A 16,398-nucleotide genomic window follows, 5' to 3' on the forward strand; every position below is an offset into this window, starting at 1 on the left:
ACATTAGTCGCATTTTAGAAAGTACATACGCTTTTATTAGGCATGCATGTCGAGCGCGCAGCAAGGAACTCTTTAGAACCTTGTGTTACATCATCGTGGAAATGTAAATGCATGTGGCGGCACTTAGGCTTAGAAGTTGGGTACTGTGGGCTCAGTCTAAGCTTCGCTTGAGCAATCATTAAAGCACGTGCTCATTTGCAAAAGGTGGCATCCAAGTGGGAGTGAATAAATCGGTGGGGCGCCATGTTGGGTGAAGTTTCCCCCTCTAGCAGAAGGCCGGAATACCTTTCCGCGGGGCTCGCAAGATGAACGGTGAGGCGGGGGATTTCAAGGACTGATGCCGCCATAGTTGCGTTCACATGTCACCATTAAAGCGAATGTGAGCTTCATTAACCGCCGTGGCTTCGCTTCGCTTACAACACACAGGAGGAGTAAACAGCGAAGGTTTTCCGCCGCGTCGCGGGTCGTTTACGCAGACGAACCTCGCTCACTACGCAGACAGTGAAAAGCGATCGAGGTGTCATGCGAAAGAAAAAAAAACAGCCGCAGATGCTTGCAGCGCTTACACAACAATCTACGAGAGGACGTTGTAGGACCTTGTACATATAGGCGGTATGTGTAGGCTGTCGTTGCCTATAGCGAAGCTGCCAGCTAGCTTAAACTTCGCGAGTGGCATCAAAGCCTTGATCAAAGGCCACCTGTTGCGTGTGCGCGCTTCTCACTATAGGTTGTATAAAGTATAAGGTGGCCTCTTTTGCAAAGCCAATGCGTCGCCCTCAGCAAGGCTACATACAGTAGGTGCTGTCAGAAGCTCTGGCGTTAGTCTCCAGAGATTACAGTGCCCCTGTCTACCGGTAGGAACCCTTGTTAACTGCCTGCACACACCGGCGTGGCTAGGTTAGTAGGGTGTCTATCAAAGGTAGCAAACACATTTAGTATACAAAATATGCCCATTTGCACAAAGTTTGTGTATGTATGTGTGTGAGCGTGTGCTTGGAAAGCCTGAGTGAAAAAAAAATGTGCCACTGTTTTTTTCCGTACCACGGCGTTTTCTGCCCAAGTTTTTTTTTTTTTTTTTGCGGCTGGCAGCTTATAGTTACGTGCAGAGAGCAGCTTTTGGCTCGTCATGTGAAGCTTCCTGAGCTGCGCTTGTTTTTTGAGAAATATATTTTGCTGGAACAGTTATAGCTCGTCATAGAGCCTGCACCGCACCTGGCCGATGTTTTCTGACCCTTCTCTGTTGTAAAACTTTTTAAACACCTGGCCGATGTTTTCTGACCCTTCTCTGTTGTAAAACTTTTTAAACGAGTTTTTTTTTTGCGTGTGGGGTATAGACCCATAACGGCTGTGCTGGCGTATTTGCTGTGACGTGGCTTTCATTTTTTAGAAAGTGTCAGCAGCAGAAATGTTCTTGTAATTAAGGCCGAGGGGCTTAGAGCTATTGACTTTCCTGTAAACACCTTTATTCACGTTTGAATAAAAACGAGAAGCAAAAAAAACCTGTATCTTTATCCTTGCGTCTGATGACTGCGCGAAATGCCATTCCACGAGCCTTTTCCTAACAAAAAAAGAAACAAACATGCGAGCTTGGGAAAAAACGCAAGACACGTCGAAGTCTATCGAAGAGTCATTGTCCAATCTTCCAATCGCAACACTTCATGTTTTTGCTGGCCCAGTCCTTTAAACTGTGGTCCCCAGACCGGTTGATGTAAACTGCATGCAGTACCTCCAAGTTTCCCGCTAGTTACCCTCAGGCCAGCCAGCTAACAGCACCCAACCTGAATGCTGTCCTTTCGTGCAACAACAAAGATAACTGCCAATCTACCAAAGGCAACGGACCTCCTTGTTACAAACCCACCCTGTACTCAAGTCAAGTGTTTGTTCATTTCGGCTCATCTTTTTCAAGCTTTCAGTGGTAGTCTAAGGTTGCGTCGCTGACTACACAGGTCATGTCTGCACCTTGAGCTGGAAGTTGAGCGTACAAGCCGAACCGGTGAGGAACGCCAGGTCGTCTGCGCTAAGTGCTGTGCAGTCCTTGAGCGTGAGAGACTCCAGCACTTCGTCGAGCAGCACCAACTGCTGAATTCCCAGGATACCCACTTTTCGCTGGCCGTGCAACTCCAGACGTGTGAGGCTCCTGAAGAGCCCCTTCTGCAGTGCGTCCATGACGAAGATGTCGTCGAAGCTGTCGCAGCACCCGAGCACGAGTTCCTTGAGCCCGTAGGACTCATTGAAGAGGAGGCCCAGGTCACGGAGCTTCATTGAGTGTGGGCTCTCTGGGTCGAGGAAGAGAGCCTCCAGTTCGCAGAACGGGTGATCCCTGACCTTGACTCCGTTGCGCCTCCAGCACATGTTGATGGCGATCAGCTGCAGCGTGCGGATGTTTGGACATGCGGTGTCCACTGCGGCCAGGTCCACGTCCGGCATGGCTAGCTTGAGCAAGACGAGCCGGGCACCGGCCTCCTGGAGCACAGGTTCAAGCTGCGTGTAGAAGAACCATTCGGACGTCGACTCCACAGTCCGCACAGACAGTTCAGTCAGGCCAGTGAGCAGCCTCAAGGGAGAGATGTCATCCGAGGTCTTGACCTCGATGTCGATGGCCTGCAGGTGGGGACACAAATCGATGCTCTTGGACAGGAACTCGCGCATGGTAGGACGCACTGAGGTCTGCACGGTGAACACATTGACGTCCTTGTACTCTCTTAGGGCCAGCTTGAAGTCCGGCGGCTTGATCTCGTTGAGCACTACCAGTGCCTTGTCCAGGCTAGGCAGGTGCAGGGCTTCCAGGTGTGGCAGTTTCTCCAGGAGGTAGACGACGCTCTTGACAGTGACGCCGACTGGAGCGCCCTCTATGGAAATGTACACCAGGTGCCGGCAGCCTCTGGTGCCTGTCTCGTCGACCAGAGCTCGCAGACCGGTGTCAGTGACCTGGGACACGGTGAAAGCTTGTTGCAACATAATCACTCTGTTCCTAACTCTTCGCTTAAGTCACCGCGGGTCAGCGGATTTTTTGTATCCCAGAACTGATGGAAGATTGAATCATATGAACTTTTCCTCGTTCTATTTGCTAAATTACAAGGGGATCTTCTGAATCTTAATTTTTGTCTATTATGTCTACGTATGATAAGCCGAAACAGATCCCATTTCCACTTTGTTTTCGGTTCTTCACTGCGCCCGAGGTATGTACTTAATCATCTCATGTTAGAGTGTATATAGCACGTTTTGGTGGTGTAGACTTTACTATATGCCATTATAGCGCGTTGAAATGCGATTGTTTAGAATGATGCCGCTCCAGGCACGTGCTAGAAATGAGCTTCTCGTTTATATAGCAGCAAGTAACTCCTTTTGGAGAGTAAAGCAAGCTTTGGTGGAGTTAAAACGGGCGTCTGCTCATTGGGAGTAAAATGAACCCCTAAAAGTGTCGGACGACATGAGACTGAAATTTGAGCATAAGTGTTTCACATTACGTAAACAAACACCTGAAGATGTACGTAATATCCGAAACAGCAGATTCTCGAGTGCGCTTGTAGCGACTAGGTAGCGACAATGCAACAACTGCGCCAACTTCGACGCGCCACAGCAAGAGGCAATAGAAATCGCAGCCAGCGCGGTATATTCAAAACCAGCGCCGTTGGCTGACATTACTTCCACACGTATTGTTCCGAAAGTTTATTTCGCGCTCTCTTTAAGCCATCATTGGGAGGACAATGACATTGAATGTCCATCGCGATGCTTTATAACCATTCATAATTGCTAAAGTTTCGTTTTATTTGTATTTTCAAAATGTACAAATGCAGTCCGTAAACGAAAAAAAAATCGAGATCACTGCGGTAACCCCCATTGGAGTAATGCGGAAGCATTGACACTTCTTCGGCACTCGTCGCCTCTATTAGCTCCTCTTAGCCTCTATTTTCTCCTCTTTGCCTCTATTGCCCCTATTTGCCTGAGAATTTGTGCAATTCGTCAAGTTCCCACCGCGCTTCGTTCCAAACTTTCAAATTTGGCGCCGCGCGTTAACTTTGCTTACACTTCTGGTCACGTGGTGCTACACTTCCGGCGTGTCAAATTTGGCGTCACTTTTGCTTTGGCCACGGCCACTTTATGCACATTTTTGGCTCTAATTAATTAACTATTCATCTGATCGTCGCCAAATTTTTTGCGCCGCATCCTCACATCATCCTCCTTCGATTATAACTTTTTTTCTAGTTTCCCCACAGTGGCTGCGGACACGTTTTTATGACTCGAAACCGCCGACGTAGCTTAGTAAAAGCTTTCGCTTGAATAAATAATATACACCGAAGTGCATCACACGACAATCAGCAAAGCTAGTTCAAACCTTGACATGTGTGCAATCACATTTAAACCTTTCGTTCAACAGGTAGGAAAACGACCTAAGATTTGGAAATGTCGTAATAACTGCGGTCAGTGACTACCACGTGGTTGTGCGGAATACTATACACATATTTTCTCCATGTCAAATGTTTTGCACTCCATAACACACCAGTAGCTTGCAGTCAGTCAGTTTATACACCAAGACATTTTATCAACCCCTCAAACCAGTCGACGCCATCCACTTCCTCTGAAGCCATACTTAACCGAAACTTAGGACTATGGCTGACTGCATGGAACTGTTTACCCGAGCACAGGTGATTGCAAACTCAGTCTTGCAAGCTAACTTATTGTTTACCATAGCTGCTGCCACTGCTTTGTTTTCTTTTTATTGGTATTCTGACAATATTGTGCGAATATGTTTAGTAATTATTTTACGGCTTAGGTTCTAGAGCATCTGGGCATTCGCTCGCTGGACTGCTCTGTGTAACTGACGTCAGCACCGTGGAAACAGTAGCGCGTGCTTTCTGCGCCTGTTGGCAAGAGCCCAGAGAGAAGGTGTGTTGACGTCGGCGCGTAGTACACAGGTGAGACTGTTTCACGAAGAGGTCCAAGGTCACTGCCATATTTGGCACTCCCCAGACACATGCTCATAGAAATGAAAGCGGTTGAGATGCAAAGCTCCCGCACTTTCTCCCAGTCCAAACACTGCCCCCGCAGAGCCACCAAGGGTTGGGCTTTCAACGAACCTGTGGCGTCTCGCAGAGCGTGAGCTTCTGCAGCTGGGGACACTTTTCGCCCAGGGCCTCCAGTACGCGGTCGGAGAGGTTCTCGAAGGCCACCAGGAAGTGTCGAAGGTTGGGCAGCAAGCACAGCATGGCACTCAGCTCGTCGTTGTTGCACGTCAGGTAGAACTCGAGCGACAGCTCCGTCAGCTCGGCGCCGAACATTCCGATTCGCCGGAAGATGCGCGGGAACCTGCGTCGGCACCGCACAATATACATCTGCATGGATATGCGAAACCACGGTGCGATATAGTAAACTGTCCTCTAGCGCGCACCCTTTTATAGAAGAGAGTGCGCTAGGAGACAGCTTACTAAACTTTTACTCATATATAGGTGTATTCGTGTCTGGAATGCACGTAACCTCACGGGTGCCATTTTACACGGTTTTCGCAGAGCTCCGAATACAGCAAAATCGCGGCCGCTGTTACGTCGGTGAATACTCTCTTCAGATATTTTACATCAATAGCTGTATAAGGGACTCTCTCTGACGTAAACGGCGTCGTGGTATGTCATGACTGAAAACTTTCGCAATGACCAGCCGCCGAAAGTTGCCTTCGGGTGGATCCGAGCTTTGAGGGACATAATGAACCGCGGGGAAGGGATGGTATATCAAGGGTGTGCCATCTGTGGTCGTGGCCCAGGTGGGCTTGGACCACGTCATCTTGGCTCTCTCATTTGGCTGGTCAGCCCAAGGTTTGAATCCCGGCCGCGGCGGCCACATTTCGATGGAGACGAAATATGATGGTCAAGACTAATCCGGAGCCCTCCACTACAGCTACTCTTTCTCTTCCCTTCTAAATCACCCCCTCTATCTGCCAGCTTGTTCAGGTGTCTACGTAAAGTGATTCTGATGCGCCTGTCCTATCCTCATATGAAATTTGCATTATTTCTGCACGTGTACAGTGCAGGCCATCCACACACTCATTGAGGACATCACCTGAGGGCGTCTTTTTTTGCGTTATTGCACTGTGATAGGCATGACATATGGCATCGGTTGAGGCCTGGCCCACACAATAATCGCAGCATCACCTTAGGGCATCTTTCCGCGCCAAGAACTCGGACGTGAGGAAGAGGTCGAGCTTCTTCACCCCACTGCGGCAGAAGAGGATCTCGAACTGCACACAGCTCAGGTTGAGGTGCCCCCTCTTGCGCTGGATCTTCTCGATGAGCGTCTCGATGATGGCCGGCTTGCAGGCGACGAAGGGGTTTTTCCCTGCTGCTGCCAAGGCGTCGGGGCCCTCGGGCGGCACGGCGCCTTCGAGCACCGGCAGCACCTGGGCCACGATGACGTCTGTGGCGAGGGCCTCGAGCGATGAGGGCCGGCACCTGCGGGACATGACGGTGGCTGAGGCGACCATGGGCTTGATGTGCGGCGGAACGGCAGGGCACATTCTCGCCTCCGAAGGCGCGCGGCGGGCCATTTGTTGTTGTTCTCTTCTGCCAGCTCCCTTGATTGTTGTTTGTGTGCGCTCGTCGTCTTCGTCTCGCCGCTTGTGCTGCGGGGATCCTTTTTTCTTTTTTGTGCCGATATAGGAACTACATTAAAGTAAGAATTATGAAAGTCGCATTCCAAATCTCGAAACATATTCCTGAGCAGAATCCCGAGCGTGTAGCCATACTATAGACGTCAGCTAACGCATCCCTCCGCAGTCACGAAGGCGCGCCCGTCGCTGCCCAAGGACTTGAAGGCCAGGCCGCGCTGGAGGCGGTTGAGGGAATGCGTGGAGGGCTAGCAACGTACCAATAAATACTATACATCACTATAGACTAAGTAGAAAAGTATGCCATCAAACGCACAAAACGCCAAGCAAAGAAGAGGAGGTTACCGTAAGAATACAAACTAATACTGAGGCAAAGAAGAATACAAACTAATATCTTGCACCTCTTGCACAAGATACACTCGAATATATGAACAAAAAAATGTCTGTTCTGTGGTAGCCCCCCAACCTATACTACACGAAATGGTCTTGTCAAAGTAATAAATGTATTTGTATACAGTAAGAGAGCGAACACTTGTGCAGTGGGAGGAAATGTTGTCCAGCTCGGAGCCTGAGAGCCAAAAGGTGACTGTCGCGGAGTGCATAGAAGGCGACAAAATCCAATGGTGTCATGGACTCCAGAACTCCACCCACGGGCCAAAGCCTCTCAGTGAAAGTTTCATTCATTCATTCATTCCGATGTGCCTGCATGTGGGACTGCCAAATGGCGTTGATGCCAGCGTCTGCATGATAGGTCGCAACCGAAAACACCATCATATACGCAATTTCCCTGTAGGCCCCAAAAAATTGGAAAGGACGCTTAGGCCTCGCCTTAAGGGTATGACGCGATAGCGTAATGGTTTAATTTCCATATATGAAGGAGGTCATTCTCTACCTTACATTCATAGATCCCTGGAAGTCCTCATACCCCTCCTGGCGCAGTGGTTAAGCGATGCGCCACTGCCCTGCGATGGCAGGTGCTCCCAGCGGCGGTGGGCCTTGTGCGACCAAGGTTTATCTTCCCGAGAGACCAATCATTAATTTAACTGCCACCTGCAACAGTGGACAGGTTATGATGACGCCGCAAGGCCACGTGGTTTTTCCTAAGTGGTTACTCTCTGGGCATCACCTAACAGAGCCGTACGCTCGTGATTTTCCGCTCACAACGCCGACAATGCCGACAACGCCGACGGCGGATTTTCTGGGTAACGGAGCTTTCAACGATGTCGCTTTAAAGAATCACTGCGGTCCTTTAATCTCGGGGTAATGCGAGAGTGGTGCGAAATTCTGACGCCAGTTGGAGTGCTTTTAACTCTGAATAAGGATGTAGGGTATAGGGGAGTGGGGCATCGGTGTAGGGTAGGCGACGCGTCGCGTATTGTCGCTCATCCAACCATGTAAGACGGTTGATCAGCGTGAAAGGCACAATCAGGGCAGACCCAATCATCGCGGTGCGCGCTGCATGTGTCTCTCCCCTTCCCCCTCGCACCCCTTCGTACTATGGCGCTAACAACAACGATGCCGTGCAACCGGGAAATGCACGCTGTCCATGCATGCTTGGTAGAAGCGGACGCAGTATCAAAGAAAGCACTTAGCATGATGACACTTATAGTATGGTGTGTTATGGTTCGGTAAGTGGAGTTAACATCCGATATGGCACGTGGACTAAGAAAAACGCCATAGTGGAGGGATTAATTTTTGCCACCCGGGGTTTTTCAGTGTGTCCTGACTTCGCACAGCAGATGGCCGGTTTTGATTTTCTCACCTGTCGAAATGCGGGCACGGCAGTCGGGGTTCAATCCCGTGACTGGCTTCCTTAGTAGAATGCCAGCCTCTACTTGGCAGGCTACTTCAGATGAGACGAAGCATAGAGATAACACAGTCGCGCAAGTCATGCGCCTAAGCGTTCACGGGAAACAGGCAGCTCTATACTCTTTGGAATCTCAGAACCCTATTGAAAAACCAATATAGGATTGTTAAAGTATATACTGCGGCTAAAAGGAACCATATGGGTAAAGGGACCATATAGGTGTGCACAGGTTCATATAGGTGTCTTCCGACGGCATACAGTAATGTACAGGTCTATATAGGAGCCGTGTGGCAAGCATACAGGTATGCACAGGTTCCTTTAGGAGCCGTCTCGAGGCAGATATATATATATGTTCAAATGTGCCTGGTGTAAACATCTTGCCCTATACAGGTTTGAACAGGACTAGCTTGAGATGCTTGTACAGGTTCAAGTTGAGTCGGTCAAGATTAAATCTTTGGCTCGCATCGACCATCGTTATTGCCCGTTTTAATGGTGAGCGCCTGTATTGTCCCCTTTATGTGTTGCGCTTAAAAGTATTCCGCATTGAAATGGAGATTACGAACGCGAGCTTCAAATACTTGCGCGCTTTTCTTGAACATGCTGCTCCATGTGCCTTGAAGCTAAAAAAAAATCAATTTTCTGTACAGTTTGTTTTCTTGATATGCGCATATTGAATTCCTATGGTCATATACTTGGCATTCGAAATAATAAGTAGATGCCACATTATTTATTTGAAAAATACTTGAGGTCACAACATCGCCTAAGCGAAAGTGAATACAGAACACATGAAGAAATCTAGATTCTGCAGAAAAAAACAGTGTGATCGAAGAGAATCATATAGACGCGAGCGGGGTCAGTCGTATCTATTCCAATATATATAGCGTTTGAGAATCGCAATGACGCTTAAACGTCGAAGGCCGACCGCATTCTGCTGCTCCCCGTAATATCTCAGGGTGTAGAGCACCAGCAAGTGAGCATATGCTGCCTCACAGTTCATCACTGCGAACCTTCAGCACTGAGCGCGTACTTAACGGCTCTCATTGTTAGGGTTGGGGTTTGTTCTGCAAGTTCTTTTGCAGAACTAGGGATAAATACGAAGATAGCCCGAAACGTTAATTTATCTAGGTTCCGGCTATCAGCAAATGTGTTCTTAAACATACTTCCAAATGTCCCTTCCGAATTTGAGTGACATAGCTATTTTTATTCCCTTTCCACTCCTTTTGTTTTTGGCTTTTATTTACTCTTGTTTTTGACTGGTAAAACCTTAAGAGTTTCCTCTAAATAAAAATACTCCGTTGATCGTACGATGTGATGCGACAAATATGCGTATGTTAGCACATTTCGCTTTTACATCGATCGCCTTACCTTTGCGTCTTTGAATTTGATTTCACCGTCGCTTTTACGTTCCGCTGCTACCTGAATTTCCGGTGGCTGTAGGCCCGTTGAGAAGGTGGGGGTAGCTAAGTGGGCGGGTAGGTGGGTGGATGTCATCTTAGGGGTAGAGGTGGATGGGTTGAGGTTGAAGGCTCACTGGCGGGAGATGCATTTTTACCGGTGGGTTCTCGGACGCGCAATGGGCAATGGAACTCCCTTGGACGTCCCAGGGACGTCCCAGGCACGTCCAAGACCCGTTTCAACGTCCGTTAGGTTGAGGTGCACTCACCAGAGGGTTCCCCGATACGCTCCGATCTGGCGCTATGTGATGTACCGGGCTTCGCACAGACCAAGACATTTCCGCGGAAAGATTACTATACTACTAACGCAGTAAAAATCATTTGACACTGTCGGGTTCATGATAAAGCAAATATTTGGCTCGTACCTCTGAATGCCACACGGGTGTCGTTAAATGACTTCGAGAATAATGTTTCCCACGACATTTCAATTACTTATGTGAAAAGAACTCGGTTACTATACGGTGGCGTGTACGCGAAAATCGCAACCTGGGATGATATCGATATTCTGCATTTGTACAGGTGTATTGCCGCCTTACCGCTATCATTTCTTACTATCGCTACCCCTTTTCTATCCCTCTCCCTCTCCTCCATATGTCCTTTCTCTCACTCCAGCCGCAGCTCAGGTGTTTCAGGTTTCGATGGCAACTGCCGCGGCTAGCGACATCTTTTCCTTCCATTGTTATTTTTATTAATAAATAACCACGAACAACAAAATGTCGGTTATAAAGAACACGTGCGCTGTTTATTGTTCTGCCAAACGCATCACAGACCAGCGGTAAGGGGAGAGAGAGAGGGAGAGAGATAAGGAGGAAAGGGAGGGAGGTTACTCAGCACTGGGAGAGGGCGCAAAAATGAGAGAATATTAATTAATGATTGGTTTTTTGGGGCAAGGAAACGGCGCAGTATCTGTCCCATATATCGTTGGACACCTGAACCGCGCCCTAAGGGAAGGGATAAAGGAGGGAGTGAAAGAAGAAAAGGAGAGACCGGCTCTGGAACAGAGTTTATATAAGGACAACTGACGTCATTAATTCTTGCGGCAAACAACCACTCGCGCAGCCACGACGCCCTCAGACCCGCCCCAAACCCGTATGCCACTGAGGCTGCGGAACCGCGCTCCTCGACAAAGATAAACTCGCGTGTTGCGACCGATATCAGAATTCGATTAATTCTAGGGCCACGTGTCCATCCTTTGCCGAATTACGATGTTCCCGGCAAGCGCTGCGACTGGGTTTCGCTATCGGGGTCGCCTCAACCTTGGAGATGCATTGCCTACTAAACCGACACTGAATTTAGTCTTTAGCGCTTGCACGCAATGAGCATGCGCCACACACTCAAGGACTCCTGCAGCAGACGTGGTGTGTTCAAATATTCAAATAGAGTGTGTGCCTGCATGGGTTACACAACACGAACGCAATGGTAGTTTTCCGTGGCTTTTTGCCAGCATTGAAGCAATGCGATTAACGAGGATATTAAGCGATGGGACAAACAGAAACCCTAATGCTCCTTTCCAAGCGGACCGTAAGTACTTTGCACGGATGTTACACAGTCCTGCATTTCTGAAAGCAAAATTTGTTTAGCAATAAAAAGAGAGAGGAAAAAGCTTTATGAAGATGAAATTAATAAGCGAAAATTAAAAATACGGCAGGATTATCACCATGTCATTGCTTGGCCATTTGGTTATTTTGACTGCACATATCCATCCTTGTCCTTTCTAGAGCCTTTTACGTGTAGTTATAGCTTTTCTTTTTTGTTTCGTGCTTGCCCTGGTGCCTTAATTCATAACTGCTTTCCACGCTTTTTAGTCATTTCCGGTGCTCTAATCTGTTATTTCAGATTTGACTGCGGGTCATAATTAGATAACACCTTACGCGAGTCCGTACATTCAATAGTCCGTCCGGTTCAATAGTATACGTTGAGAACGCACTATTTAACCCGCTGAATATTTGCTCTCACCAAAATTTGATCTATATTTTCATTATAATCGATGTCCAGAAAGCAAACTTTGTGTAGAAATGTATAACATGTCGGGGCAGTTTGATGCTTTAGCACACCACTGAACAGAGTTGCATACTTCGCGAATTATAATTATTATAATTAGTTAAGTATTCCCGGTAACGGTAATATATGCGATTATCCTAGCTCATCATATACACGTTTGACTCAAATTAAGCGGCGGTATTTGCTGTTTCTTGTGTGCTCAGTTGCTTTGCGTGATCCGGCGCTTGAATTTACAAATTATAAATCGCATACGTGGCCAGAAATTCACATTATGCTCAGAACTGTGTCCGACACCTTTTACGATACGGCACAATATCTGAGAAATCAAATCGAACCAGTCCATTGCCTGCTTCAACGAAGTATCAACATTCGTATCACCCTGTAATGTTGCACCACCAAAAATTACGCGGGAAACTCAGATCGGTGTGAGCGCATGCATACACAAATAATAATAATAATAATAATAATAATAATAATAATAATAATAATAATAATAATAATAATAATAATAATAATAATAATAATAATAATAATAATAATAATAATAATAATAATAATATTAATAATTGGTTTTTGGGGGAAAGGAAATGGCGCAGTATCTGTCTCATATATCGTTGGACACCTGAACCGCGCCGTAAGGGAAGGGATAAAGGAGGGAGTGAAAGAAGAAAGGAAGAAGAGGTGCCGTAGTGGAGGGCTCCGGAATAATTTCGACCACCTGGGGATCTTTAACGTGCACTGAAATCGCACAGCACACGGGCGCCTTAGCGTTTTTCCTCCATAAAAACGCAGCCGCCGCGGTCGGGTTCGAACCCGGGATATACACAAAGGGACCCGTTGTGTTTTTAGCCACGGTCATGGTTGAAAAATTAACTGGTACCTCTGCGAGAACAAAAATAGCAGTAATATTGTTGGTAATCGCACCGGAAAACTTAGAGTTCACATTATAAGCTGCGTAATTTTGATTAATTTGTACCTAAGAAGTACTCAGTTGTCATTGAAGAGTTCGAACACGGCGTAATGCTTGTTCCTCTGAACGGCCGCAAACTGCGCAGTCTCGGCTTCTACCTCAACAGCGGTACTGATGATTCGATGGAAGAGCTGTAAAGTGTGAAAGAAATGAAAGAAACGAAAGAAATGCACCAAACGGAGCAACCTTTGAAATCGTAACTTCATTTTAATCACACTCCTTTCTCCGGTCGCTTTGAATAAAGCGCGCTGGTAGGCACGCCTCCAGGCGCGGGTTATTCAAACCAGCCAAGTTAGGTTGTTGGTTTAAACGAGTCGATTTTGCCACTGACACAGTCTAGAGTGCTTTGTTTGTAGTGCAGGGTGAGGAAATAAGAAAAATGAGAAATAAAATTGCATACTGAGTCACAGATTCGAAGCAGCGCGCACAGTAAGAGCAGGTAGAAATGGGCGATCGCCTTGGGGCTATTTTGAAGCCATGGACTGTCACCGATTAGCCCTGAATTCTACCCAACTCAATACATTTCATAATGGAAGAAGTTTTGGGTAAACTTAGCCACTGGGCTTGAGACGCACTGCTGTAAAAACTTCTGTCGGAAACGTTCACGTTCCTTGAGCAGTTACAAAAAAAAAAATCCCTTCATTTAGCTCAGATGTCTCAATGACGGCGCAGTTAAATTGCGCTTATTCATAGTACCATTACGCTTCACAGTATCATACCACTTGGCACTTTAAAGGCTGGGCACGGATTCGCAGACAAGGCGAAGTCCAAACCAAAAATTCGCCGCCACTGCAGCTGAATTTCGATGGGGCCGAAATGCAAAAGTGCCGGCGTAGGCAACTAAGGCTGAAAACGTTGGCGTAGGCTGATATTTTGTAGCGATCGTTAAGCAGCCCCGACCAGGTAGTCGACGCCCCCCCCCCCCCCCCCCTCCCCAATAAAAGAATATACATTAACGAGATAAACAATGACGAAACTCAGACTTTGTAAGTTATGTCGCGTTAGACAGACACATTACGTTAGACACGCAGGTGCGTTAAACAGGTAGTTAGACAGACACATTACGTTAGACACGCAGGTACGTTAAACAGGTACGTTAGACACGCAGAAGCTTTGTGATAGCTTAGTAAGAAAGCCTGCATGGGAGGTCGGAATGATATATCTGTTCAGAAACATGTTTTACGAAAACCAACTTGGTTCAGAAAAGGATGAAATTAAAGAGTGGCATAGCAAAAATGGTCGAAATTTAAGATATTTGGAATTTGAATAGCTGATGCAGGGATATATGACATGCGTGAAAAGGAAAAAAAATTTGTTTCCACATTGACATTTATTGTTCATCTAAAGTTGCATTTTTGTGATAAATTTGCAGTTTTGCGTTATTTGGTTAATTGCGCGTTGGATTCATTCGCTTCGTCGTTCGTTAATTGTAAAATATCTGTGGTAGTCGGTCTCAATATCGTGCAGCACATATGCCTCTTTTTCATTGATCCAAAACTTTTTGTCTGTGAGATAACTGTAATTAACGTGTGCAATTGCAGTGTCTACAGAAATGTCCCTTAAACTATATGACAGAGATGTAATCCATTGCAAACGAGGAAAGCGGCCGGGTTATAGAAGGACAAGTCGCTGTCGAAATGTCGAATACTAAACGGGGGCGCAGAGCGGTCGGTCTACGCGCGTACGTGGTACACTTTCGTGAGCGCCATCAGTAATGAAGCAGAAAGACGGCGACGCACGCAAGCGTGCACGAAAAACAGAACAACGAAGAGAAACGGAAACAACAAACGCGCAGACTGCCCCAGCTCTTACATCGCGTTGCAAAACCTTTCCGAGTCAACATCGCGCTCCGCTTGTAAGTCGCGCGCCTAGCTGCACTAGTTTCAAAACACAAGGGGAGCGCAGTTAGCTCGCGACCCCCGCCGCCTCCTCGTCAGGCTTTAATCGAGTGCCATGCGTAGTGTTAGAAAAGGCGCTCTTAAAAAGCTATTTCGAGGCCGTTGCTGCGACGCGTGTGGCGAAGCACCGGAGCGACAGTGACGAACCAGGACAGCAGAGCGCGCGAAGCGTATTTAGAACGGACGCGAGGACGCGCCTCTTCCTGGTTTTTCTTTTCTCTCTTTTTTACTTCGCTACGTCGTCGGGTTTCAGTTCGCCGCGCGCCTCCTTCTCACATTCTGCTCTTTTCCTGCACTCGACCAGCGCACTGGAACCACGCTCGTCGAACGGTTAGTTCTTGGTGTGACCGAAACCGAATGGATATCGACCACGGAAGTGGGTTCTCCCCAGAGAGAATGCGCGCGACGGCGTTTATTTCGCGATCTGCGTGATTACGGAAATCGTCGCCAGGCGTTCCACGCTCGCTCAGCTGGCGTCGTCGTCTGCTCTCTGCGGCTTGGGCTGGTGCTGATATCGCCCGTGCGGTTGGTCTGCGTAAGCGCTCGTTTTATACATTTCTGACGCCGGCGCGAGCGCGTGGGTGCAGCTTGATGATCGACCCTCTTGTGAACGGCATCTCGCAGGAATGAAGATGGAAGTCGAAGTGCGTGTGATGACCCTCAACTGCTGGTGAGTGCCGAAAGAGATCTGTCACCACGTCTGCTACCGCGGCGTTAGGCCTAGCCGTCGCATCTCGCTTGCTTCGTGGGCGAAAAAAAAATGCAGAGAGCGCGCGTTGACAGATTCCGACTTGGCGTGACTCGCGTTCCTCTTATCATACAGCGTAAGCAGCTGGAGCATTTCACTGGAGCGCCAGCTTCATCCAGTTCAAGCCGGAAATACTCATAACGTTGCCCCGGCTCTGAGGGGGTTCTCTGTCCGATCTCTTTGCATGAACTCATTGAATGAATGCTACGTCCAAGGCACTTTTTTTTATTTGTCTGCGCATTACTTTCGTTCATTTTGAACAAATCAGAAACGAATGGCAGTTAATAAAACAGAGGACTCGATTGAAGCCCTAGTTTTGTAATAGTGGATGTTAGTATGAGTAGTCAACAGCGTTTACTGCAGCAGACGAGTGATTTCGTGCAGTCAGTCAGTCATCTTGATTCACAGCTGCAAGTTCTGAAGCGCGTTGGCCCACGCAAAAACCTTAATAAGCAAAAAAAAAAAATTATGAGGGGCTCGTAATGGACACACGCGACGAAGATGTTTAGTCGCATACTTCAACAGCGAGAGCACAGAAAAATCGCGGCGTCGCGATTGACTTCGAACCGCGCGACCGGTCGATCGTGCGAAAGAGAAAGTGGTAAACACAGGAGTAAAAAAGAACAAAGATACGCGCGGAGCTCTTCCTCATCGCTCCGTTCGGTCGTCCTGTTCAGTTGCGGCGGCATCGGTTTTTTTTTTTCTTTCCTGTTTCGTTTGGTCGTCGCGCCAGCGGTACTACATGTGTGTGTGCGTACGCCTGGCACACATATCCAGCGAGCGCAGCAGCACATAGCCTGGAGACATCCACTACCTGCCTTTTCGGCTCTCGGCCCTTTTTTTCTGGGTCAGGGCAGGCACCGGCTTCCTTGGCGCTGCATGCTATATTTAGGTGCTTTATTGTATGCGTACTTAGATTGAAGCG

The 16,398-nt window shown here is 47.7% G+C and overlaps 2 protein-coding genes across 3 annotated transcripts in view; one reads left to right on the top strand and one right to left on the bottom strand.

Annotated features, from left to right (window-relative positions):
- Positions 1–1,595: 1,595 nt before the first annotated feature.
- LOC144104089 (uncharacterized) lies at positions 1,596–6,571 on the bottom strand. The gene is made up of 3 exons (XM_077636892.1): positions 6,144–6,571; positions 5,079–5,307; positions 1,596–2,928 (listed from the first exon to the last, which is right to left on the bottom strand). The coding sequence occupies exons 1-3, from the start codon at positions 6,533–6,535 to the stop codon at positions 1,948–1,950; spliced, it is 1,602 nt and encodes a 533-aa protein (XP_077493018.1). The 5' UTR covers positions 6,536–6,571; the 3' UTR covers positions 1,596–1,947.
- Positions 6,572–15,006: 8,435 nt separating this feature from the next.
- The window catches only part of nSMase (neutral sphingomyelinase), a 37,386-nt gene continuing 35,994 nt past the window's right edge, over positions 15,007–16,398 (top strand). The window contains exons 1-2 of one of the 2 annotated variants that reach the window (XM_077636894.1): positions 15,007–15,260; positions 15,350–15,395. In XM_077636894.1, coding sequence (XP_077493020.1) covers positions 15,352–15,395 — 44 coding nt within the window. In that variant the 5' untranslated portion in view covers positions 15,007–15,260; positions 15,350–15,351. Of the gene's footprint in view, positions 15,396–16,398 lie in introns of both variants that reach the window. The other variant, XM_077636893.1, reaches the window with a different exon arrangement.

The sequence above is a fragment of the Amblyomma americanum genome, chromosome 9 (genome assembly GCF_052857255.1).
Source record: "Amblyomma americanum isolate KBUSLIRL-KWMA chromosome 9, ASM5285725v1, whole genome shotgun sequence".
Lineage (NCBI taxonomy): Eukaryota > Metazoa > Arthropoda > Arachnida > Ixodida > Ixodidae > Amblyomma > Amblyomma americanum.

Bases quoted from the DNA above. Each gene is read 5' to 3' on its own strand.
- LOC144104089 (XM_077636892.1), bottom strand. From the start codon at position 6,535: ATGGCCCGCCGCGCGCCTTCGGAGGCGAGAATGTGCCCTGCCGTTCCG. The intron at 5,308-6,143 runs GTGATGCTGCGA...GTGCCGACGCAG, and splicing joins GCGCGGAAAGATGCCCTAAG to GTTCCCGCGCATCTTCCGGC. The intron at 2,929-5,078 runs GTTCGTTGAAAG...ACCGTGTCCCAG, and splicing joins CGCTCTGCGAGACGCCACAG to GTCACTGACACCGGTCTGCG.